Source organism: Parasteatoda tepidariorum, chromosome X2 (assembly GCF_043381705.1).
Source record: "Parasteatoda tepidariorum isolate YZ-2023 chromosome X2, CAS_Ptep_4.0, whole genome shotgun sequence".
In the NCBI taxonomy this organism is placed as follows: Eukaryota; Metazoa; Arthropoda; class Arachnida; order Araneae; family Theridiidae; genus Parasteatoda; species Parasteatoda tepidariorum.
Window position 1 is genome coordinate 57,745,567 of NC_092215.1, and position 27,556 is coordinate 57,773,122.

A 27,556-nucleotide genomic window follows, 5' to 3' on the forward strand; every position below is an offset into this window, starting at 1 on the left:
TAAGAAAAATACAAATTTTCTGTAACCATTTTCAAATTCATTTATTTTAATAATAATACATTTATTTAATAATTTGATTCTAATTATTAAATTATGATTTTTTTTATCTAAATTTATTATATAAAGAAAATTAAAGATAAAGATATTTTCACTCTATTTATAAATAAAACAACATTTGATTTAATAAACTATATACGATTAATAAAAAATTAACGCACAGTACAATTATTGAAATGTGGTGAAGACTAGAAATGTTACAAGTTGCAACAACAAAAGGTAAAAATAAAGCACTATCTCCCTTTTTTGATTGGGCAGGTTCATGTAGTAATCTAAGATCATAACTCATTTCTACGTATATTTATTTTATATTGTGATAGTTTCCTTAAAAATATGTGTTTGCTTATAAGAGAAGAGCTGATTCGCCCGTAAGAAGAAAAAAAAATTTCTACCTTTTTTGCATTGTTTATCTCAGGACTTCCACTAACAATCAAAGCAAGGTCCTAACATACCACTCTTTGGGGTGTCAGCATGGAGTACTAGCATAACGTTAGCACCAAGCCAAGGCATTCATTACAAGAAACCAGGCTTTTAAAATTTAGAATCATTTACAAATTATAAGGGAAAAAAACACGTAAGTAATTTTCTGAAATTTTCTACAGTTCCATAATCAAAATCAAAGCCTGTAGAAATAATAGCTTAAACTTTAATTTGAGTCATCAATTGTTAAAAAGAAACAAGTCTTGAGAATAAAACTTGGTTTGGATTAAAAAAAGAAGTTTTAACAGAAGTTGTTTTTACTTAACAAAATCTTTGAACTAGTTACACCAAGTACAAAATCACATAGCACAAATATATAAATATTTAATTAAACTTTAATCATTCTTACTCTGTGCCAGAAGTTTCAGTCCTTATTTTTCAAAGCGAAATAAATTCATTTTTTAATATATTGAGAAATTTAAGGGTTAGTGTACACTTAAATATCTTAATATATAAAAAATGGATTTAAAAATATTGGCAAAGGTTAACCAATTTAGGAGATGTTCTCAACAATATAATGTGACTAAACATTAAAAAACAATAATGATAATTAAAATAAAATAAAAAACAAACGATTATTTAGCTCAAAAACTTTTTTATTTTACTTTCAATAATAACATTTTATAAAAAATAAAAACAAGAAGTGCATATTTTTATACGCATTGGCTTTACTGAAGTGGATATTTTAATGCAAAGAATAATAATTAAATACAGACATGTAACAACATGAATAATTAATTTTATTAATAATAATTTAGTATTCATAGTAAAAAGATGATATGTAAGGCATTTAACTAGAATTGTAGTACCTCACTCTCTTTTATAAGTCTTAACATTTCATTTAGCGGTAACATAGTAATCTTGCAGAAAATTTCTAATAGATTAATTTTTGATTACTGGATTAGACAGTGTTGCCTAACATATGATTATTTGTAAAGTATACAACAATTGGAAAAAGCAAATAGAAAGTTTGCTTAACTTTAATTATTATAAATTTATTCCACTTTTTGTGAGTGTTTTTGTGATAACATTTTCACCTAAAATTCTTTTAAACACTTTAACAACAAAATCAAGTGCAACTGAATGTATGATTATAAATATAAAAAGAGGATATCTTACTAAAATCATGTATTTTGATAAGTTGACTTATTACAAATAATAAGCCATTACACTTAAATATCCGTAAAATATGTACATTGTTAAAAACATTTTCAGTTTTTCTAAAATGATTTATTAAGATTTTATTAACTAATGTTTTGAAAATAATAGTTTAGAATTTAACAATTTCGCTTACACTATACGCTGCCGGGTGGCTGAGTGGTAGCGCTTCAAGCTTCCGTGCCACAGGTCCTGGGTTTGATCCTCAGGCCGGGCAAGGTCGACTCAGCCTTTTAACCCTTCAGTGGGTCGATAAATGAGTACCGAACATGCTTGGGAACTAAAAACTGGGGATTCCGCGTTCGGCTGACCACCTAACCAGAACATCTACTCCTGCACCCCAGAGCCCAAGGTCAAGAAAACTGAGATGCGCACAGTAGGCCTGGCCCTCTAGATACGCCACTGAGTTTAGTATAGTTTTAGCTTACACTATACAATTTATTTATCTTAATAAATGCATCAACATTAAAAAAGAAAAAAGCACATAATTATAAAAAGAGATCTATAGAGTTACCTCCTAAAGGAAGAGTTTTTTCCAGAGTTGCTTTTCCACCAGGTCCAACTTTTGTATGGGCTTGTATCTTAAAAATAGTACAATTTAATTAGAAAGATATATTTTTGTGAAGACTGTTTATAAAAATGATAGACAACAATTTAATACCTACTGAAGAAATTCCTAATATGTCAGGTTAATATAAAAAAAAAGAATTCAAGTTTATATAACAACTATAAAAAGTATGATGTACTTTAAAATTAGTACAGGATATAGGATACAAACTAAGGTAGACAACGTTAAAGAGCACAAAAATATTATTAAAAGCAGACAGCTGTTTCGGATGCTCAAAGGGCAACCTTCATCAGTGCAACAGGAAACAATAAGAGAACAGAATAAATATATATAGAAAGATGACGTCACAAGAGGATTTAGACCAACGGCCAATAGGAGGGAAGGGTGAATGGACGACGACGAATAGGAAGCAAGGAACAAAAAGGGGGGGGGTTAGTTAGGTTTTATCATAGATTTCCAAACAGGAGAAATTTAAGGAACACTTCATAGGTCATTGACCAACAGTTTGGAATTTCTGAAAATATGATAAGACTCATAAAAATCTAAATCATATATTGAGGAACAATTTTGAATGACTTTTGAAGAGGAAAAATTAAAATTATGATTAGAGTCCCAACAATGTTGGGCAATAGATGAGCGTTTAAATTCTTGTTTTTTGACATAAGCTTCATGTTCCTTGACACGGCACTTTAAGGCACGCTTAGTTTGGCCAATATATGAAAGGCCGCATTGGCAATTAATTTGGTATATACCCCAGCTACTTTGACTGTCAATGGGCTGCTTGAGATTAGAAAATTTTATCTTATTAATGGGACTGAAAATAANTCAAAACAACCTTAAGTCTATTGGGAATTAACATAGAGGATTTAATAGTTGATTTTATAACATTTAATTCTTTAGTGCTCGGATCTTTGGGAATTTCTTTATAAGGACCTTCAAGAATAAGTTGTTTAGATTTCTCCAAATAGTCTGTTTTGTTTAGAAGAACAATTTGACCACCTTTGTCAGCTTTGGTAACGATTAAGTTGGGATTGGACTTTATATCTTTAAGAATTACTTTAGAGGAAAGGCTAAGGTTTGAATTAGATATTTTTGAGTTGAAGTCTACGGTATTGGCAATAAGGTGTCTGATAGAATCTTTTTGAGCATCATTAATTTTACTGAATTTAAAAGATCTTTCGATAGGAGCAATGAGTTTAGGTAATGAAGGTCGAGTTGAAATAGCAAAATTATTGTTAAGTTTTAAAGCATTAATTTGAACATCAGTAAGAGTGGTATTTGAGAGATTAACTACAGAATTTTGATTAACAACAGGCAAACTAACGTCAGGATTTTTATCATTAACTTTGATGAGTTTACTCAACTTATTATTCAGGTTTAAACTATGTTTTGAAGAGATTTTGGTTGCTCCATTCCAAGACGATTTTTCCATTGCGTCAAAATTTGAATTTAGATTAGGCACACTGATGTGTAAATGGTACAATTCGCATTCAATTTTGGATAGTTTATTCCTAGTTTCCATTAATGACGGCTCTAAGGAGAGCAAACTTAGTCTTGTGAAGAATGCAATTAACTTTCTTGGAATAAGGAAGGTTAGTCTTAAATTTAATGAAATGAGGAATAATATGTAGCAGTTTACAATCAAGTAAAAAATGCAAGTGATTAAGATACCTAAACTTCTTAGTCCTTAGACTATGAAATCTGTTGAATTGAGACATGATCAATGAAGTATAAAATAGGAAACAGCAATAACAAATATGAAAGACATGGAATAGAATGGAAACAATAATAATAATAAGACTTACCCAGTAAGACCCGTTGAAGTCAATCATAAATAGGATATAGGATAGTTGTTTTTAGGATAGATAGTTTTTAGGATATAGGATAGTTGAGGATAAATTTGTAAGCTAAATTTTTAATTAATCAATGAAAAACAGAACAAATAAATAAGTTCATCAACCTTTTATTAGGGCACACGTTGGGCCTGCCAGAAAAAAACATTATAAAGACCACCCACAGATTTTTTAAAGTTACCTGTATTTACAGAAGCTGCATTGAAGGTCATTTTCATGCTTTAATTCAATCTATAATTCAGTAAATTACCAACTTTCCTTTTCTTAGAATAACAGTTATTAGGGTCTCACAGGCAATTTTTTATTTTACTATTGCGTACAAAAATATCTCTTATAAACACGGCAGGAGTTAACATTACTAAAGTCCTTAATTAATAGCTATATTCAAAACTAACTAACAATGCATTATTTTTTATACAATTATTTGTCTTTAACTGTTTACATTATATATGTATTGCTTACCTCAAAAACATATGTTTTGCCAGGAACAAGATTTTTAATAGTTCCTTCAGTAACAGTCGGGCCAAATTTCTCATATTGGTGGAATAGAGATCCCTAAGGAAAGAATTATTTAATTAAAATAATAGATTGAAAGTAAGAAACAAATAATTGAAAGTAGAAAAAATTCTTAAGAATTCTGTTTTATAACAATATTAAACATTACATCATACACGGTGCTACAATTACACTTTAATATTAATATGCAGTGGTATAATTGCAAAGTATATATAATCATAAAAAATTTACTATCACATATAAACTAACTAATCAGCAATACTTAATAATTGATATATTATGTATATCACTGTGAAATTTTCTTACTCAATTTAGTTGTTTTGTTGCAATCAAAAGTAATATTGCACTTTATGCACTGACATGGCCTTGAATTTAAGTTAAAATATGTAGCTAAGTTATCCTTAATTATACTAGAAATATTTTTTATTAATTATATAAAAACTATTGATGAATAACATGATTAATAAGGAGGTCAAGTTCAGATAAATGGGAAAATATAAATTAAGACCTATCCAATTATCATTTATAAGAAAAACAGTAATAAACTCTCAAATCTGTTAAATATCTTAACTAAATTTATACCACTGTGGCCATGCATCCGTAACTAATGTGTAGTTATAGGTTTAAATAATTTATTACAACATCTTTTGCATATTCTGCTTTTTAAAAATAATATTTTTGTAGTTCTTTTCGTATGATTAATTTATCTCTTCTGAGGAATTTTAACAGATTTTGAAGTTCTGAATATACCATTCAATGTGCGCTTTTTAAATTGTGTGAATACAAATCGCTATGCCTGATTATAAATCATGTAAATGTAATTTTAAATCATGCTTACGTAGGTAAAAAAGTATAAAAAATGACTACTTTCAGATTTTTCATAGTGAAAAAACTATAAATTATGATACTTTTTGAAACTATTTGAGCCAAATTTTTTCTGTGACAGAACTTTTTTTTATCCTTACAGTATTTAAATCTTACATCCAAGGAGTGCTACACTAATAGCATTAAAATATTTAGTTTTGCACACCATATACATAGCTTTATACAGGGTCATTATAATAAAATAATTTTGCCAACATATGACCCTCTGTAGTACTACTTGAGCCAACGGAATAAAATTTTGTACATAAGTATTATGATCCACGCTCTCAAGAATGATGCTAAAAACGATTGTAGCTCCCATAGTTACAGGGACAACATTTTCAAAGTGCAGGGGCAAGATTGAAGTGTAATCCTTACAGAAAAAAATCTAAAATGCAGTTAAAACAATATCTTTAGCACAAGAAATTGCAACATTAAGCTTTTGTCAAGCATTGCCATTTTCACGACCATTAACGAGAAAAGAATGCGATAGAAACCTTCGTAATAACATGTGATGTTGTAATAACACAGAAGAAACTATGGACATATGAGGAAGAACAATGCCAATTTTTTTTTCAATATAAAATGACTTCTTTGTAATTGTCCCTCTTTTTTAAATGCTTTTTTTACTCTTCCTTGTTGCTAGTGGCCACAAAAAATGGCGACACTTAGCAAAAGCCTAGTATTGGAATTTCTTGTTCTAAAAACATTGTTTCAACTCAGTTTTAGGCTTTTTATTGTAAGGATTATGTTTTGATAAAAAAATGGGCGTTGACATTGGAAAATTTTGTCACTGTAACTGTGAGAGCTACTCAATCAATCTAAACATCATTCTTGAGCGCATAAAACAAAATATCTATGTACAAAATTTTATTTTGTTCACTCAAATGGTATGCTCTCCAGAGGATCATAAGATGGCAAAATTATTTTATAATCATCTTATATTTGCTCTAACACTTACTCGGAGTACTTTATTTAAAAATAATTTTCAAATCAACACTTTCCTTGGAAAGAAAAAAAACTTTTACACAAGTTAAAAATTTAAAAATATTTTTTTATACCTTTACGAAGTATGTTATTACAAATCCGGTTAATATTCCATTTTGTTCACTACTTGGCAAAGTCCACTGAAGAGTAATGACATTTGGTTTCACAGACACTGCTTGAAAGTTATTTACTTTTCCAGGAACTGAATATGAGAAAAAGTTTCATAAAAGAAAAGTTAATAATCATGTAACAAGTAAGAAATAATTATACATCAATTTAATTACCAATTATAGCAACAAGAATGAAAGAGAATCAAATAAAAAATAAAACTCATTAATAAGTTAGTCATTGATATTAAAAATAATTGCAAAATAACTAACATTAAATATAAACATATTTATAGAATTGTTTACCTCAATGTATATCTATGTAGGATGAATATCAAAGAACAGTGAATAACAAAAATTCCAAATTGATGAACTACTCAAAAGTAATTTTTGTTAAAATCGAAATTCTTAACTTCAATAGGGTAGGATGCACAAACAGAAATCCCCCCACCGACATAAAAAATTTTGAAATTTTTTTTTTAATGAAATGAATGAATCATCAGAAGTGGTAATTTACATTATATAATTTTTTAAATCAGTTTTATAAAAAGAGCTGCTATATTTAGTAAATTAAATATGATGTATCTTATAGTTCCAGCATCAGATTGTTGGGTACTAGTATAAATGTGTAAAAAGACCAGTGCACAATGACCACATTTCCATTATCATGCAGTTGGTCTGGAAAATATAGAGCCAGAAACTTCATGACACATCTTTAGCTGACATTCCAAATTTCAAGCTATGGATATTTTGAAATTCTAAAGCATATTGTTTATTAATTTTGTTATTGAGTAACATATTATAAATTTATGACTTGGTTAAAAAGAATTAGCAAAATATTTTTTCAGACAAAGAGAAAAATCGTAACTATAAGCTAAAATTTTGCCCGCAACTTTGTACCCAAACACAGTTACATTAAAAACTTCTTTTGTAGTAAAGGTTAGAAATTTGGATTTAACCGATATTTCATTAAATTCTAGCCTTATTATTAAAGTTTAGTTCATTAGTTTGATATATTCTGGGAAAATAATAAAAAATTAGGATTTTTAATACCAAAACAAATTTAAGAACTGAAAATGTTAACAAACCTGATTCTAGAGTATGAAATGTTCTGGAAATAGGTCTTCCACGAATTGTAGTAGAAGTATCATAACCACTTAATACTGAGACGAGGAATGTGTAGTTGTGATGAGGACGAAGTACACTATAACTTATGCGATTTAAGATTGTAACATTTTTAATGAGATTTCCTTCATGGTCTTGATACTGAACTTCATATCCATCCTTATCACCATCTGGGACATTCCAAGTCAGAGTAATTTCAGTATCTGTTATCTTTGGAGCCATTATTTCACCAACAGATTCTGGATCTAAAGTAAGTGTTTAAACAAATCAATTTTAAAGTTGTAAATCACATAGTTTACAATTAGCAGTTTTTATATATGAATATAAAAGATTTTTGTAACAAGTACAGTAGAACCTTGCTTATATGAACCTTTTTGATCCAAATACTTGTGTTAGCCAAAGTTGATACAACCGAAATATTTTTTAAACGAGCTTAGTTTCTCACAATTAATGATGTGCTCCTTTGTAACAACGATGTGATGATAACTCAGCTAATCCTTATTGTTTGTTAAAATATGAATCTTTAGTAAACATATAATAAATTAGACTAAAAATAATTTTTGTAACTGTAATTACTAATAAATGAGGCTAGTTAAAAAGCAATAGACTTGACATAGTAAAACGAACTTATCTACACAGACGAAGTAAATTAATAATAATAAAAAAACAAAAAACGCCAATATGGTAGGTCTTTCTTCTCGACTAGTTAAGCGTAATTTCGAGTTTGTCCATGGGAAAACAGAACTAATTTTGACACAATCAAGGTACCCAGCTTCAACCTACTCTCGTATATATATATATATGTATGCACATGGTGTATTTAAATTGTATATTATACAGGGTACCCAGCGAAAGAGTATCTGATTTCAAAATTCTCTAAACCAAAAAATTAAAAATAAATATATAAAACAATAATTGAGAAAAAAGAATGACATTACAATATTTAAATATTTTATGCAATTAAAAAAGTAGCTAAGAGATTAATTATTAATAAATAGCTGCTGTAGTGACAATTATATAGAGCCTTGTAGACTGTGTTTTACAGCCCACAGCTTTCAATTCCATCACTGAAATGTGAAAAGAGATTACGCCAAAAAAAGTCATGTTCATGGAACAAGGTACATTTAATATTGGAGTATTGACGACTGCTTTTAATTTAGAAAAAAATGAAGTGTTAATGAGAATATTTCATTTCTACTTTTTTTCAGAAAAAATACCTGTGACAACTTTTTTTCTTCTCAATTTTAACATCTATGAACTTGTGAAATATCTTATAAGTTTGTAGCTTTACAAGTAAGAAAGAGCCACAGATAGCATATTTATTTTGACTGAAATATGGAAAGCAAATGTTTTCACAACTTGTTTTTAATTTAGTAACACAGATTAGATAGTAATCATGCAGCAAAAATTCACAACCAAATTTAATGTTCAGTTGCGATTCGTAGGTAATTTTTGCAATTATTTTCAAAAAAATATGTATGAAATTCTTATAATTGTCCCTATCAATATGATTAATTAATTCTACATAATACAATGGAAACTAATTGTTTCAGCATCATACAGTTTTAAAATTATGTACTCTACTATTGGACATTCTGTACTTTAAACACAACTAAAACATCATTGAATAAAGCAATGAATTTTTAGAATATACACTTACATAATCTAGCTTGTCTGTCGATTGGTACACTATAGACACCACCACTTACTGTCCAAATACTTATGTTATATAATCGTCCAGGAATCAAGTCATCAAATATCACTAATCGATTGGTATCATTCTGAAGTTTCTCTTGAGCGGGAATATTGGTGCCACTAAGCTGAAATCTATAGCGGTCAAATACAACACTTCGTATAGGTGTTGGTGTATATTTGATTCCCAAAGTTTTTGTTTCTTGTTCATCAGTAACAATATGGATAACAGAATCTATAACAGGTTCTGAAATAATAAATAGTAAATAAACTAAAATGCAGTCAGTAAAGAAAAATATTAATGATTCAGAAAATTATTTTAACTGATAGAAACTAACAAAAACTTAAAAGAAAACAAACATATAACAACTAAATCTTAAGTTAAATAATTAAAGCAGGGTTTGAAAAAAGTATTTTTTCAAAAAGAAGGAAAATCCTGTTAGGCTTATTTAAAACAAATTTTTGGCTTATTTCTTGGTTCAGATTTGGTTTATTTAAAACAAAGTAAATAATACTATAGCTCTAAATTAAAATTAATTAAGCTGTTATAAAGGATACTCCAAAATTTTCTAAGCCATTCATTAATATTTTTAAAAAACAATTAAAAAAAACATGAACTTCCGTACCATATACATACTAACATGATAAAAAAGAATAACTGAAGATTCTGAATATGCTTATTCATTACACTTCAACTTAACATACAAATAAAATTTTATTATGTAATTGTTAAATTGGTAATGTATATAAAAGAATGAGATCCCCTTAGTCTATGAGTACATATGAAAATGTCATACTTCAGCATTATTTAATGTCATTAATTTACAGAATTCAATTTACAACATTTGTATCAAATTACTTAATAAAATAATCATGTCTTTTTTTTCCAATTAAATACACATACAATTTTACTTTTAACTTCAAGGGAGCATGAAAAATGAAAGGTAATATATATTTTTCAATTAAAAAATATATTAAAATAATGGAATGACGAAAAGGACTAAAAATATTAATTGCACTGTATACATAGATAAAAATTAAAGAAAATGAATGTTTTAGTAAGCGTTAAGCATAACAGTACTTATAAATAATGCAGCATTAAATAAAATAATTTACATTGATAATACTTTGAATAATTAATTAATATATAATGAATTTTGAATAATTTTCAATATTTTTGAATTATGCTCTTTTATAAAAGAATTGTATTTTGAAAATATTAGAATCACTAATAAAAGCATACTACAGACACACAATAAAAAATTTGTTTACAATGATAGCAGAAAAAAAAATTAAAATTAAAATGAAAAATAAAATTTAAAGGTTGAAAAGCACCTCCTCCTATTTCTGCTTTTGATTGTAGCAAGCACAATGTACTGTTCAATAAGATTTTGCACTTTTTAAATAATTTCAAAAACTATCAGAAGTTGCAGTTGATGATGGTCTGTATCATTTTGAGAATTTTTAGAGACATTATGATTTATTTTTAAATTGCATATGACTTTTGTTCAAGTAACATAGACTCACATTGGCAACTGAACTCAAGACTAAAGAAAGTTAAGTTATTAAAAAGTATTTCCATAAAAAAAAAGCTAATTTAAAAGAAAAAATAGAACACACAATCATACAGATTTATTTAGCATTTTATCTTAATAACAATCAATTTATCATTCAAATAGCTTTCCACTAGTAAATGAAGTTTACTTGCTTTCCTCTTAACTAGTATAAATTGGTAAGTAATTTTAGCAAAAGAATATTTCTTAACATTATAGATTAAATTAGGCCATAATAATTGTAATATCGCAAATCTTTTACCAGTATGTAAAAGTGATGTGACAGCAGAAGAATGAGCATTATTATAATTCAGAATTTTCATACCAATCAACTCTATGTTGGGGGCATTTTAAACTAATTTGATTAGTCTACAAGTCCTTTGAAGTTACACTTAAAATGATGAAAGCTGATCATAAGGATAGCAAAAATGAATGAGAACTTACTTGTTCTTGTTTGTAGGCCAATGCCTTCACTTCTTAAACTATGACTTACAACATAGAAAAGGAATGAATATAGTTCTCCAGGCTTTAACTCATCGATCATACAAGTCATCAAACCATCTGCTTTAGAATAATTTGCAGGAACCTATTTGAAAAAGTTTTATTAGGATGTTATAATTAAAATAGTATGATAAATATTAATTCATTTTGCAAGAACAAAATGAAGTCAAAATTTTTTTTAAGATATTGAGTTAACTACTTAAACTAAAACTTTGTGTTTTTTAAAGAAAAATATCACAAATAAACAAATATTACCTGATGAGAGAGCTGTGGAAATGGAGATTTTACAGGATAGTAGTTAACAATATAATAATCCTTTTTACCAGGAGGAATATTCCACTCAAATGTTATATTGTAGGAATCAAGAATATGACGAACATGCTTAATAGGGTTAGGATCTGAAAAACAAAAACATTTTAGATAACTTCATAAGCATAACTTAATTAAAAAATTATATTTAAAATCTGTAAAAAAAAAAGATTACGTTTTCTTCACTTAGAAGTTGTTCATTTAGTTTAAAAATTATATTCTATTCCATTTTTAATTTTATTTTGCTTTCCTAATCCTTTTAATTTTCTTTTTTTAACTGGTATACCTACATTAATTTAATAAAACATTTGGTCTTTTCAATGCATCCATTTTAATTAATGAATTAGAGGAAGGTGACAATAGTAGTCATCTTCACTGAACTTAGGATTAAATTGTATATTTAAACTTATAGATTTTTTCATGAGTAATTAAGGGACCCCTAACTTAATAATATATAATAATAATCTATACTACAGAAAGATATTTTCCTTAACTTTTTTACTGAAATATTTTATTTTCATTTTATAATCATCGTTGAACAGCCGTCTTAATTTTGGGTTAATGACTACTAATGTTCAACTCCAGAGTCTTGTAATTTTTAATCCAATCCAGAAGACAAGGGATCTCCTGGAACAAGTATTGGGAGAAATTTGCTTTTGTGGACGACTTTTTAATGGAACTAACCCGCATGGAGAGGAAAAATCACAAAAACATCCCACGGTTAGACTGAAGGCACGAGGACTCTTAACCCATGATCCGTCTACCACTGAGGATATTTTATGTCAGCACTGTGGTTGGTGCGAGACAGGCGCGCAATTCGTATCAAGCAGCCATTGCTGGGATTGGTAACTGTTTCACATCAGTGGAAGGCAAAAGCTCTATTCCCTGAGCCGCCACCGCAGCTATTACTAGAATATTAAAGAAAATTTTAACTGAATGTTACAGTACCAGACAATTTTAAAATCATTTCAAGAAATCAACTTAACAATTAACTCTTTTCAGTGCAATGTAGCAAATCTGGCAAAACTAATTCAATAAGCGATACAAACCACTAGAAATATGAAACAAATTGTATTCAAAGATTTAGCAACCACTTTTCCTTAAGCAAAAGAGAGCTAAAGTATGTCGCTTCACTTAGAATGTACTGTCTACGGTTGCACTTGCTAACGTTTTATCTTATTAAAATTTTCAATTGAGATTTGCTGTTTCGAAAAGGGTTAAATAGCTTGATATTTCAAACTAAATAAGAAGGTGCTTGACATTAAGAAATTTCAATATAGTTATTACAATTATAAAGATTATTTTGTGTTCCTCACCAAAAGCACATAGTTAAACTATGAAAAAAATACATAAAAAAAAAATTTTTTTTTTTAGCTAACTTACACAGACAATATAATTCAAGTTACGTACTTGCATACACACAATATATTTCTTACCATTAAAATACTATTTTAGTTTATACAGTTTTACAAAAAAATGTCATGTAATGTTTAAGTAGATGAGTACTTTGGACTGTTGATTGACCTAAAACATTGTAAATTAATTGCTGGTGTCACTAATCTTTCTTTATTGGGCATAACCGCCAAAACTAATGCTTTTTCAATAAAATTAATTTCAGGTGACACATATTCTCATAAATTTTTATCAAATTTTCAGGAATTCACTAAATTAACACCAAAAATTAAGCAGGTGTGTCATAATACTGCACATTACATCGATACAACTGGTCTGTCCATACACAAGCTAGGCGATTAGGTCCAGAAATATACTATGTTGTAAAACAAGAATTTCAGTTTATGTTAGAGCAGGGTATTTGCCGGCCCTCGAAGTCACCATGGTCATCTCCACTCCATGTTGTTACTAAAAGCTCGGGAAGTATTCGACCAGTTGGAGACTATAGGAAATTAAATGCTGTGACAACACCGGATCTGTACCCAATTCCCCATACACAAGATTTCACACACGCACTGCATAAAAAAAATCTTTTTTCAAAGATTGATATTGTCCGTGCTTATTTTCATATTCTAGTACACCCAGATGACATACAAAAAATTGCAGTGTGTACGCCTTTTGGGCGTTTTGAGTTTCCTTTTTAAAATTTTGGTCTATGCGGAGCCGCACAAACTTTTCAGAGGTTCATGAATGAAATTCTGGGAGATTTGCCTTTTTGCTATGTTTACTTTGATGATATCCTTATTTTTAGTGAATCAGAAGAACAGCATAAAATGCATGTTCAAGACGTATATCAAAAATTAAACGAATATGGTTTAACAGTAAATGTATCAAAATGTCAGTTTGGTGCGCCAGAAATTTCATTTTTAGGTCACTTAATAACTAAGGATGGCACCAAACCATTACCCAATAAAGTAGACTTATTTTAAATTACCCACAACCAAAAACAATTAAAAAATTTAGAAGATTTCTCAGACTTCTAAATTTTTTTCATCGTTTTCTACCTTGTGCAGCTCATAACCAAACTCATTTAAAGGATTTTTTGAAAGGTGCAAAGCGCAATGACTGGGGGGCTACTGGGGGAGCTTTATTTCAAACAGAAAATGACATCTTCAACCGTTAGCATTTTTTCGCGCAAGTTATCCGAAACAGAAAAACGCTATAGCGCCTATGATAGGGAGTTGCTTGCTGCATACGCTTCAATCGAACAACTCAGGTACATGCTCGAAGCACGAAACTTTGTTTTGTTCATCGATCACAAACCACTCATCTATGCATTTAAGCAAAAGTTAGATAAATTTTCACCTCATCAAGCTCGTCAATTAGGTTTTATATCACAGTTTACAATAGATATAAGACACTTAAATGGTTCTGACAATATAACTGCAGATGCATTATCAAGAATAGCATCTATAAATATGCCAAATCCAATAAATTACAGCGAAATTGCAAAAGCTCAGGAAAATGGCAAAGAATTAAACAGTTTAATCAAGAATCCTCAAAGTTTAGATATTAAGAAAGTAAATATGCCAGATTCGAACACTACTTCATATTGTGACATTTCAACTAAAAACGTTAAACCTTTTATTCCAAAACAATTTCGTAAACTAATATTTGATACTATTCATAACTTATCATACCCCGGAATAAAAGCAACTAATAAATTGATACGTATTAGATTTATTTGGCCTAACTTGAATAGAGATTGCAATATGTGGTCTAGGCACTGCATTCCATGCCAAAAATCGAAAATAAATAGGCATACTAAATCCCCTATTTTTAATTTTCCAATAAAGTCCAAACGCTTTGACCATATACATCTTGATATCGTTGGCCCATTATCACCATCGAAATGATTTTCATACTGCTTGACAATGATCGACAGATATACTAGATGGGTGGAAGCTGTTCCGATTCCGGACATTACAGCGGAGACGCTAGTGGAAGCTTTCTTCAAAACCTGGATTGCTCGCTTTGGATCACCTTCAGTGATAACGCCCGACCAGGGTCGCCAGTTCAAAAGTAGACTCTTCAAAGCTCTAGCACAACTTCTGGGCATCAAAAGAGTTTGAACCTCATCTTACCATCCTCAAAGTAATGGGATGATAGAACAACTGCACTGACCTTTGAAAGCTGCACTCAAGGCCTACAGTACAGATCATTGGTCGGATGCCTTACCAGCTATCCTATTGGGTTTTCGAGCTGTATATAAGGAAGATCTACAGTCATCATCCGCAGAGCTCGTCTACAGGACAACATTTTGTCTTACAGGAGAATTTTTCGATTCTCCTATTCAACTAGTGAGGATTTAAAGAAACATTTCTCTACTATCAGACCTTCTCCAGCTTCCTGCCTTTTTACAAAGTCAGTGTTTGTGCATCCAGCCTTAAAAGAATGTGGTCATGTATTCATTAGAAATGATACTGTGAGGAAACCCTTGCAAGCCCCTTACGACAGACCTTTTAAAGTGATTCAGGGAACTGATGAAACTTTTGAAGTTGATATTAGAGGTCGGAAGTCAACAATCTCCATAGATCGTGTGAAACCTGCCTCCCTTGAAAGTGAATTAATACAATCTTCTGAAATAACTAAGAATCTAGAGTGTGAAATACAGTGTACTCCTGTAATGCGGGAGGCCAAAAATAGGTTTGGAAGAACTGCGCGTTTTCCAAAAAAGTATAGAAAGTGATACACTGTGGGGGGGAGAGTGCAGTGCCCGCCACTCTCACCAGTCTTACCGCCAGCTTGGCGATTTAAGATCTTCAGGTAAAAGCAACCCTATGATCCTTGTGATATATATTCTCCTTCAGATGAAAAACACCGACTTCCCTTTTCAACCTCTTCACTAGCTAGCTTGGTCGCAGGATGACCAATAATATTTAATTTTGTTTTCTTTAATTAATGTTATGTTTGTGAAATAAAAATGTTCTGAGAGAAATCTGCATTTAGTACTCTCTTCAAAGGGATAATTATCGTCAATGGCTAGTTAATGTAGCTCAAATGCAATGATTAAAACAAATCAATCACATTATTGAAAAACATTTACAGGTTGCTAGTTCAAAATGTTTTTTAAAAGAATAAACTAAAAGAATAAACTAAAAGAGTATACATTATTTATTTTACTAGTATCATTATTTTTATTTAACAAGCTGTTCTGGTATTGTAGTTCAAAAATGAAGTGAAAATAACAAATAAGTCAAATCATATTCCTAGTATATATTATCAATTTTAAAAACAATTCAAAATAATTATTAAGACAGATAGAAGTGAAAATAAAGCTTACACATTGTTTGTTCTATTATTTTGGCATCTGGACTTTCCACTTTATTGCTCATTGATACAACCTGAACTTCATACTTCTCTCCTGAATCTAATTTTTTAATTTCACAAGAAGTAGCATTGGCAACAACTAAAATGATGCATTATAATGTACTATTGATGCAGCATAAAAATAATGAATGTAAAGAAATAAAATATTTTATGTTGATGCAATAAAATAATTGAGGGAAGTTCAAAACTTTATTTTTATTTGCTTTTGAATTTCTTTAATATATATAAAACATTTTTACAGCATACTATGGTTATTTTAAAGCAGATATTGACTAATAAACAATCATTAAAAATATTTTGCTTGAAAAAATATTTATTAAAAATTTATATAATCTCTTTTTATAATCTCGAAAATCACTTTTCTGTTTTATGTTAGGTTAAACATGGATATTTTTAATAAAATTTTTCTTTTACGCTAATGAGAAAAAAAAACTAAACATAATTTAAGCCAGAAAATGAGTTTTGTATTATATGCAATTATACATAATAATTACCTATGTATATTATAAATACTGTTGCTTGATAAATGGTAAAAAAATAACTCTGGGTTGGGTATTTTTCATTTATAATTTACATTTTTAATACCAACATTAAAAATTGTTGATCATGCTTCAAAATAAAAGTAAATATCTATATTTTGTGAAAAAATTAAAAGATTGTTTAATTTTCATCACATTTATTAAAAAGGCCATGTTTTTATTTATGTGATTTTATACAATACATTTTAAAAAAATAGAATGACAGAGTTTAAGCAATATTCTCCTTTTAGACATTTTTTGAATTTAGGCCAGGAAAACTATCTACTAAAATTTTTTTCAACCCAAGAAAAATATTTTAATATTTCTAAAAGTTTGTAAAAGACAAAAATTAAAAAGAATTTTTACATACATAAATGAATTGTCACTCAAAAGTGCACAAAAAAATAATAGCTCTTTTCAAAATAATTAGTATCAAATTAAAATTATTTTATTATAGTTGATAACAAACAAAAAATTGTTTTAATTTTAAATAAGATGCATAATTCTTTTCTTAATCTTAATTCTAAGACTCTAAATTCCATGTCTTCCATTTTAAGCACAAAATATAATGATTGAAAACCACAGAAGAATGTCTCTTTTTCTTTAAGTGTCTCTTGGGGCTCCAAATAGATAACTGATTCTACGTTAAGCTTATTTTGACATATACAGTTAAAAATAATATTATTTAATGTATTGTTTGTAGGGACTCTAGAATGTTTGAATGAAACTTCAATTAACAAAGAGTATATTCTAGGCAAATTTTATACAAATAAGAGCACATTTTGCTGTTGAAAAAATTAGAGAAAAGATAACATGCTCAATTGAAATTAACTTATAAGCTTCTTATAGTTGTCCAAACAACAAGCTTCTAATAGCTTGTTGTTTTAAATGTTTTTTCTTAAACAGAGCAATAAAAGTAAAATTGAATCAATAAGCATACTTGAATAGAGTTTCTAAAATGTTAACAAAAAAACTATAGTGAAAAATTTGTAATTATTCATTTTTATTTTTAAACATATCACAACTATTACAATAAAAAATTTCAACAATATAAAAAACCAAAATAAAAAGTGGCACAGAAAAAAAATTCAACAAAATAAAGGTTCTGTTAAATAATCTAGCAATTCTCAACCTTTTCATAAGGACCACTTGATATCTTACCAAATAAATGGTGGACCACAAACACTAAAATAAATGAAAACCTGCATAGACTTAAAAACTGATTAAATGGGGAGAATATAAGAATGTATTTATTTATTTATAAGAGTATTAAAAGAAAAATATGGAACTTAAAATAATTTCGTAGCACTTCTTTTGATATATAATTAAGAAAAATAGTCTTATTGTAGTTTCAAAAGAATAGCTTAAGAAGAAAACATGATTCACAGGAAGTTCCATTATTCTTTCGAAAAATATTAAATAAAAAATGCAATTATTTATAAAGCATTTTCTACACATTAATAAGGCATATTAAAAATGCCAAACTTTGAATCAAGCTTTAAATTTAACCCTGCATTAGTCTTTTAATCTTGTATCTTGTTCGAATAAATTTTCAATATTTGGTTAAAAACAAGTCAATCTTAATAGATCAATGGAGCATCAAAATGTAATAAATTGTTACAGTGATTATTATGGATAGCACTAGCATGCCACAGGAAAATGTACCACAGAACATAAATGGTCCAACTACAGGCTGAAATTTATTTTAGCACAAAACTCTTGACATTTAAATTCGTTATTAGTTGAATACTGAATATATTAACTAAAATATCAGTAAAGCAAAAGTATAAAATTAAGGTTTGTGAATTTAATGAAATAGTTGATTGAACCCAACAACTCACCAACTTCTTTCCAAGGAACTGTACTAACTGGGCGATAACGTACAAGGTAATGGTCAATCACTGATTCATTAGGCGATATCCAAGTTAAAATCATTGTAGAGTTATTTGCCTTCACGATTTGAACATTTTGTGGAGGTTTGGGAGCTATAAGAATTAATTTTGAATAATTATATAATTTAATAATATATGTTATATACAATAATAATTAAGTAACATTATCATTAGAGTTACAGAGAATCATAATATAGCTTAAATTGCATACGAAAATTATCCTCATCAAAATTATACAAATTTCACAGCTATCATAAATCTTTTTTGTTTTGAAATATTAAAATTTTTTTGATCCTTGTGGAAACTACTAAATAAAGAATAATTAATAATAATTTTTATGTCTATAAAATTTTTTAACGTTTTTTTTAAAAATGTGAATAAGTTATTTATTTTTAAGATTTATAAGTATAAATTATGAATAAGCAATTACCAACAGTTTGATAGTAAGAATGAGGTTCGCTCTCTAAATTATAACTTATGGCATAAACTTTAATTTCATAACTGGCTCCTGAATACAAGTTGTCAATTAATAACCAATTGTCTTTTGTGGTATTAGTCAAGACTTTTCCAGTATCATTTCTAACCCAAGTAACAGTATAAGAATCTTGTCTACTTGTAACGTCAGATTTCCATGATATATTCCAACCAAGTGCCACAGGTTCAAGCATTTCAATGACAGGCGAAGAAGGTCCTAAGAACAATAGACACAAGGATTAAAATATACAACTAAAAGAAAATCAATTAAATATTTGAAGATACAAGAAAAAAAAGATTACAAGGGTAATAAATAATTATTTATTAAGAATACAAAATTACATATTGTTTTGCATTAAAGTAGATGATATCAAATTGATTGACTAACAGTGGATAGAACTGTTAGTTTCTAAGTTATGTGTATAAGTAAAAAAATTTTCTTTACACAAATCTCCCATAATTTTTATAATCATAACTTTTAGATCTGCTGACTTGGGCTTGAACCTAGATAATTCAGATTAAAAATCTCACTGGAAATATTACTTTAATTGTTTAGATAGCAATATAAGACAAGTAAATAGGTGTAGACAGTAATTGAATTTTTTTTACGCATACCCATATAATTTCTAAACTATAGTTATTACTGGCTACTCGGGTTTGGTCTCATTTAAATGAGCGTAAAAAAATTTATTTCATTTGTTTACACAGCTTTTTATTAAGTTTTAATCTCGTGATCCTCACAATAAATTGAAGTTAGTGTCAAACCAAAACATTTAAAACAATTAAGAAGCTACCCCTTAATTATTTCCTTATTGAACTCTTTCAGGAATTGTCATATACATGGAAGGATTTGAAAATTTGGCTTATCCTTACTTTGCTTAAACCCCTTTAGTTTTAAGAGTTAGCCTTCAAAATGGAGCCCTTTAAAATGCTACAGATGAAAGATTATAAAAAGCATGTAACATCATTTAGAATTAAGGTTCCAATTAAAAAAAAAAATTTGTAGTAATTCAACAACAGTCAATTGTAAAATATGCCATACTTGTAGCTTGATATACAGCAGCTGGTTCACTAGAAACGCCATCAGATAAAGCCACAACGCTAATTGAATAATTTCTTCCTGGTAATAAATCACTCAATTGATAATTAGTCTCATGAACAACTTGAGGAATTCCATCGCCATTGTAAGCTTCTAGTTCATGACTGCTAACCTAAGTATTTAATTAATATAAACTATTTAAAATTCTAATAAGACTACATTTATATTTAAAGAAAAATACTTATTTCAATCTTAAAGATATGAAAAGACTGAGCTTTTTACGTTTTGTATCAAAGAATCGAGTATCTTACATGCAAAACTTGCTAATAGAATCCTTGTTAATTACTTCGAATGATATTTTGTAACCAAAATAAATCCAAAAACCAATTTTTTTCCAAACATATAATCTTTTAAGGATTGATTATCACAAAATACTGTCACAAAAGCTTATTCAGAAAATTGGACACAAGTTTGGAATCCTTAATTGTGATGCCACAATTGGCATTACATATTTCCTAGCTTTTAAAATTTCTTTAATTTCTTAAACTTATTTTTTTAATCATTCTTAATTGAATTGTAATTAAATAAAATAAATTAGTTAGCTTTTATTAAAATTTATAAAAACCGAACATAAAATATTTTATTCTTTTCTTATCGATCAATGTAATGACTAACTTTCTATTTCAATACTAATATATACTCATTAATTTACTGCCGCACCTATTCAAAAACAAAAATCTATTTTTAACTCTTAATTCTTAATTTCTCACCACAAATATGTTTCAGTTACATGGTCATACTAATTGTCAGTCTTGTGGGCGATTCGCGATTGCCAAAGTATTTTCAAACCTAATATGGATTACGGGGAAAGCATTTTCAAACCTAATATGGATTATGGGGGGCTGGCTTTATTTGTGGCTATGTAATCTTTCGAAAATTCGTCAACCTTGGATTTCTTCCCCTTGCTTTAAACTGTCGGTCGGGAATAAATTCAGTCACTTTCAATTTTGAATTTGTGGCGACTGAGGGTGCCTTTTTGGGCCTACCAGTCCCAATCGTTGATTATCAATCTCAACTGAAAATTCTCGATGTAGAGAATATTATCTTGATCCTCGACCAATTTAGGGGATTTCTTTCTTTATTATTGTTATATTTTATATATATGGCCATTTTTAATCTACTAATATTTTCTTAATAAATCAAATTTTTACTTAAACGATTTTATTCATTTCTTTAAGAAAATTATCATTATATTACATCCAAATTAAAATGTATATGTAACCGCCAAAAGTCAATGATGATACTTCAACTACCACTAAAATATTAGTAATGGTTTTCATCCCCATATTAATGTTAATTTTACCTTTCATAGCATTGTTCTATCCTGTGAACTACTTACATAAATGAAAAACTTTTTGCATGCATTATTTAAACTGCTTTCCAAAAAAAAAATAAATAAATAAATAACATCTAAATTGAACTGTAAGAAATGTGTTTTATTAATGCTCAGTATAAAGCAACAAAGGAAAATTTATGTCAGCTGATGAATGATAAAAATAATTACTTTTATTCTAGGCCATAAATTGTTGAAGTTAAAAAGTGATATGCTTAGTAGGCGTTCATCATACTCAAACTGAAAATGTTTTTTACTTGTGATCCATTTTAATAGAACATTATAAAAATAAATTAATACATTTTAATAAATAAATATATATTAAAAAATTATAAATATACAAAACAATTTTATAATTTTTTTATTAAACACAGAAAAGTGTTTAATTATATAGTTAAACATAGTATTCCAATCAAACTTAAACAAATTATTAAATTTAGTATTTCAATCAAACTTTAACTACATGGATAAATCTGTATCAATGAGTATGGAGTATCTCATTGTAGAATAAAGAGATAAATTAATGAGATACAACTCTTACCAAATAAGAATCTTGTAAACTACTATTATGGGGTTCCCACTGAATCAGAATTCCACCAGCTTCAATAGCAGTAGAATTTAGGTTGACAACAGGAAGAGGTCCTGAAAAATAGTTAGAAAAAACTATAACAGTAGATAGCTGAAAATACACAAACAATATTAAAGCATACACTTGAACTGAAATGCATACTGAAACAATCAAAATATTAAGATTAAACAACTAAAATATGAAGAAATTGTAAAGTTAAATTGAAATTATGAAATCCACAAAGATTTTTAATTTAATAACAGCTTTGATAGTTTAGAAGCATAAGACCAAAAAATTATAAGCCTGTTTATTGTTTACACTATTGCCATACTCAGAATTCTTGCCCTGGGCTAATACAGTGCACAATATTAAATTTTCATAAAAAGTGCACAAAGTTCAAAAATTTGTATGAATGTATGCAGTAAGTGTTTGAAAATATTGTTGCATAGCTATTTGATTTAAAATTAATTTTTATTGAAATTTACTTAAGAATGCCTTCTGATTTTTAATGCTAAAAATAAATTATGAATAATATTTTTTCTTTTCAAAATTTTCATAAAAAATAAATTTCTTAGGTTTATTTTTCAATGCACAGGCATGTCAACCTAAGTAGACACGCCAGTGAATTTTTCGCTTTTTGCCTTAGTTAATTAATATGTTTCTAAAAAAGAACTGAAGAAAAACTATAATATCAATTTGTAAAATTTAAGAAATAAGAATCGGCCTGGATCTAAACATTTTATAAAGAAGGTGAATTCTTTTTACATACTATTGGCTAAGATATTTTATTTTCAAGAGGGTTACAAAAATAAATGTATGTTTCGAGTGTTTAACAATATTTTATTGCTAAACACATAAGACTTCAGAAAATTTGCAGAAGAACTCTCCCATTTCATTTTTAGTAATTTTTGATTTCCAGCAGCTAACATTATCTCTAGTATTTTCATTTATTGTATAAAACAAAAATTGATGGCAGATTAAGTTTCATCTTTAATTACTTTATGTGCTCACTTTGACAATACTTTATAATACCTTAAGCTATGTTTGGATTGAAATGGCTCAAAATATTGTACAGTCAACAGTACAGTTACAGCAGCACTCTTATAGTAAATTATACAAGTAGCCTTATTTCTGAGTTGACTGAAAGAATAAAGAATTATCCTCTTCTAAGGGGAAAAATCATTTTTTTACAAATTTTTTTTCATTGAAAACACATTCAAAGGCAAATAAATCTCTTGTTTTAATACAGTATTTGTTTTAAATCAGCTTACTTATAAAAGCACATCCATCTGAGAACTTTTTAAGAGAAAAATATTAAAAGCAAACTTAACTGCCTTAACTTTTAGTAATCTCACATGAATCATAGTTCATACTTCAATCTTTCCCTCCAGAGATACGGTCCACTCCCAGTTATCCTTTGAAATAATTTTCATTCTAGGGACTTTAAATTTTCCATCAAATTATTTTTAATTTGGTAAGCTGAACTACATAATTTAGCAAGCCAAATTTTGAAGAAATCTGCTTTGAAAAAAATTATGAAGGTATAAAGACACTTAAAGTTAAAACATACACAATTATTTTAACTTATATTACGTATATTATATTAATATAAGCAAATAAAAATAAAATAAATACTTACTTGTTGTTATATTTACAGCAGCAGGCCAGCTAGCTACATTACCACTAACAGTTTTAACAATGACTTCATATGTTCTTCCAGGTTCCAAATTTTCATCAAACAGAGCAATTCTTTTTTCAGTTCGACCAATAGTTTGTCTCACACTGTTTCGTATACCCAATGCCACTTGATATCGATCAAACTCAGATAAAGTTTTAGGAGGAGACCACACAGCATGAAATGAATATGGAGTTAAAGTATTTTTACTAACAGTTACATTTGTGGGAGGCAAAGGAACTATAAAATAATGAAAATTAAACATTAGAAACAATGTATTAGTAAAATACAATATAATGATTTAAGAACAAATTTACAAAATTATAGGTGAATTATAATAGTAGTTAGTTAATTAGTAGTGGATAAAGCATCCAACTGCGAACCTAAAAGGTCATTGCTTCAATCCCAGCAGGCAACTAGGAAACAACTCACGCATTCTCAGCCATTCGGTTACAGGTCCTTATGACTCAGGACATTCAAGTTTTCTAGTCCTTTGAAATAAACACAGGTCATTATTTAAAATAATATAAATTTATCATTTATATTCTTCAGTGACAACACTCTAACTTAATATTCTGGAGTAACAAGCAGTCTGAGCTATAACCACAATAATTGTTTTAAATTTGCTTTCCCTCATTCTGTTTTTAGCAATATTTATGTTAGCTTGTTAGTAATAGATAGTAATGATCTTCTTTGTTTACATTTCTTTCTAGTTGAAAATTTTTTTATTTTATTTACTTATTTCTTCTAAAGTTTAATTCTGTCTATTGAAATATGCTAGTGTTTTATATTTCTTCTTGCAATGGAGAGCTACACTTTCCAGGGAACATGTCATAATTTATTTGCTACAAGTGGTATAGCTGCTATAGCTTCAAGAAATATCTCAGAGCAGTTTTATTAGACTTAGAACTAAGTTACTAATGAATAGAAATCTGGAAAGATCTGTACTAACATATACATTGAGACTGAATTTTACGAAGAAACCCTTACAATTTTTGAGTTCCTCTAAAATATTCTGGTTGAAATTCAAGTGAATGGGCCTTGGATGAGCAGCTTAACACAAAACTTTAAAAAAAAGTGTAATGTTGTTAAATTCACAAACAAGGAAAAAAAACCTAAATGAGCCGGATATGTAGATAAAATGTATGACTATAGTGGATGGAAAAGAATTTTTTCTGTGCTAAACCTATGGAAAAAAGATCCTCGATTCAGTGTTAAATTTCTAAAAATTGGAAACCAGTTTCTAAAGGTCGAAATGCTAGAAGAAAATTATAGGAGAGGTCCAAGACCTGCCCTGACCCTAAGCCACCAAGGAAAGAATCATTCATTAATCAAATAGGATAATAGCAAATAATTATTATATAGATATTAGCAATAGTTTTTGCCAATTAGATAAAATCAGGCAAGAAATTAAACATAAAAATGGGTTAAAAATCAAAAGTTTAGAAATACATGCAAAAGTCAAATCCAAGTCAAAGTTAAAACATTATAATGAGATGAAAATCAAGTAGGAATCCTGTGACTACTTAACTCTATGTGACAGAACTATTTTCAAATTACAGCACTAATCAATTAATCTAATAATTAATCAGTAATTTCGGGTGAATTATTTTTCAATTACATAGTTTAAATAAGTAAATTATTTAAATATGTATGCTCACAAAAAATAAATTTTTTATGCATTTGGTTTTGGGCATTAAAAACTAATATTTATTTTAATGTTTCAACTACAATACATACTATGCATTTAGTTGTTAAAATTTAAGAAAATGTTAAAGAATGAAACCAATGAAATTCTAAGAACCAATGAAATGTTTAGCTGTTAAATTAAAGACGCTCATGCATTTTGATGATTAGTACGTTTCACGCATATAATCAATACAATGGAAAAATTAAATTAAAATATCAAACATTTCAAATTTTTTAGTACAATAAAAACATTGTTTACCTGTTCTATACTGTGCTTCTGTAGGTTCACTAATTTGATTGTAGCTGACTGTTTGTACTGATATGTTATAAGCTCTACCAGGAATGAGACCATAAAATGCAGCTTGAGCAGGACCAGGTGGTTCTCCTTCTTTATCAACAAAAAGAACAGATTGTACTGCATCTTCGGGAGATATGCTAACACGATATTTATCGAAAATGCCAGATGGATACGGAGGTTGCCACAAAACAAGCAAAGTCGTTTCATTTCTAAACCACACAATAAAACGGCCAGGTGTATTGGGTTCTGAAAATTTAAAAAAAAGAAGAAGAAGAATTGTTAAATCAGAGCTGAAATATTTGAAACCTTCTTCAAACATTTTTGTGCGCTCAGACGCAATTAAAATTTTTCAGTCAATATTAATGTAATAACTATTAATTATGTAAAAAAAACTTAATTTCAATTCTATACATGACAGTACATTTATTATTACATAATAGTTGACAAAATAAAAAATATTTTTAAAAAATATTGAAATTGTTTCATAATAAGTATTGAATTAGATATCAACACATATACAAACAATTTTTTACAAGAAGATTCATTAGTTAATGTTCATGAACTAGGAAATTATTATAAATAAGACATTAAATTTATTTGCTTTACTTTTAAACTTAGCTACATAAATGTTTTTTTGGAATTTATAATAATAATTAATTCATTTATATAAAGTATTAAATACTTTCGATATATTTTCTTTTCTTTTCATTACTTGATCAAATATATGCTCATAAATGCTTAAATGAGATTAATTAATTTTGCGAGAATTCAAATAATTATACATATATATAATTATTTAAATAATTTTATTGGACTTAACACTTGTTTTAACTTTAGGAACTTTTAACAAGAGTCAAAATTGATCAAATTTTTGAGAATCCAACTCCTCAGCTTTGTGTATTGCGTGATTAAAGCAAAAACAAAATGTTTGATTAAAGAAAGAATATGCTAATTAAAGAAAAAATATGTCGATTACAGAAAAAAATAAGTTGATTGAAGAAAAAGAAACATACTTGTTGTGAAATTTGATGAAATGAAGACTGATGATTCTTTTTCTTGATACAAAGTTGACAATTGTACTTCATATGATGCGCCAGCTGTTAAATCTTGAAGTGTAAAAGACAGGGAATCTTCAGGCAAGTCAAAATATCGTGGACTAGAGTCATCTTGGGATGAAAGAATTGCTAATTTGTACCCTGAAAAGCCTCCCTGAAGAGGAGGTTCCCACACTAAATCCACTATTTTTCCAGTTTGAACATCTACTGATAAATTGCTTGGTGGATCTGGTTCTAAATATAGAAAATACATATAAGGTTTTCATATTAAAATTTATAACTTAAAACAGAGATAGAAAGAAAAAAAATTTCCTGCGAAAGTAATAAGGAAGATACTTTTTAGTAAAAAAATGTAAGTAAATAATAAAGAAGTTACAAGTGTAATTTTAGCTTAATCAAATTA

At 28.2% G+C, this 27,556-nt stretch overlaps 1 protein-coding gene across 4 annotated transcripts in view; it reads right to left on the bottom strand.

Annotated features, from left to right (window-relative positions):
- Positions 1 to 27,556, bottom strand: part of LOC107456878 (tyrosine-protein phosphatase 10D) — a 96,415-nt gene that overhangs the window by 15,696 nt on the left and 53,163 nt on the right. For all 4 annotated transcript variants that reach the window (XR_011638411.1, XM_016074848.4, XM_071188425.1 and 1 more), the window contains 15 exons: positions 27,112 to 27,387; positions 26,060 to 26,344; positions 24,076 to 24,351; positions 22,410 to 22,510; positions 20,479 to 20,647; positions 19,393 to 19,653; positions 18,912 to 19,055; positions 16,506 to 16,631; positions 11,717 to 11,859; positions 11,405 to 11,546; positions 9,376 to 9,654; positions 7,679 to 7,960; positions 6,558 to 6,685; positions 4,579 to 4,671; positions 2,210 to 2,276 (listed from right to left, as the gene is read on the bottom strand). Coding sequence is in view for 3 of the 4 variants with exons in the window: in XM_016074848.4 (XP_015930334.2) it covers positions 2,210 to 2,276; positions 4,579 to 4,671; positions 6,558 to 6,685; positions 7,679 to 7,960; positions 9,376 to 9,654; positions 11,405 to 11,546; positions 11,717 to 11,859; positions 16,506 to 16,631; positions 18,912 to 19,055; positions 19,393 to 19,653; positions 20,479 to 20,647; positions 22,410 to 22,510; positions 24,076 to 24,351; positions 26,060 to 26,344; positions 27,112 to 27,387 (2,772 nt within the window). In the remaining variant the exon portion in view is untranslated. The remainder of the gene's footprint in view (positions 1 to 2,209; positions 2,277 to 4,578; positions 4,672 to 6,557; positions 6,686 to 7,678; positions 7,961 to 9,375; positions 9,655 to 11,404; positions 11,547 to 11,716; positions 11,860 to 16,505; positions 16,632 to 18,911; positions 19,056 to 19,392; positions 19,654 to 20,478; positions 20,648 to 22,409; positions 22,511 to 24,075; positions 24,352 to 26,059; positions 26,345 to 27,111; positions 27,388 to 27,556) is intronic.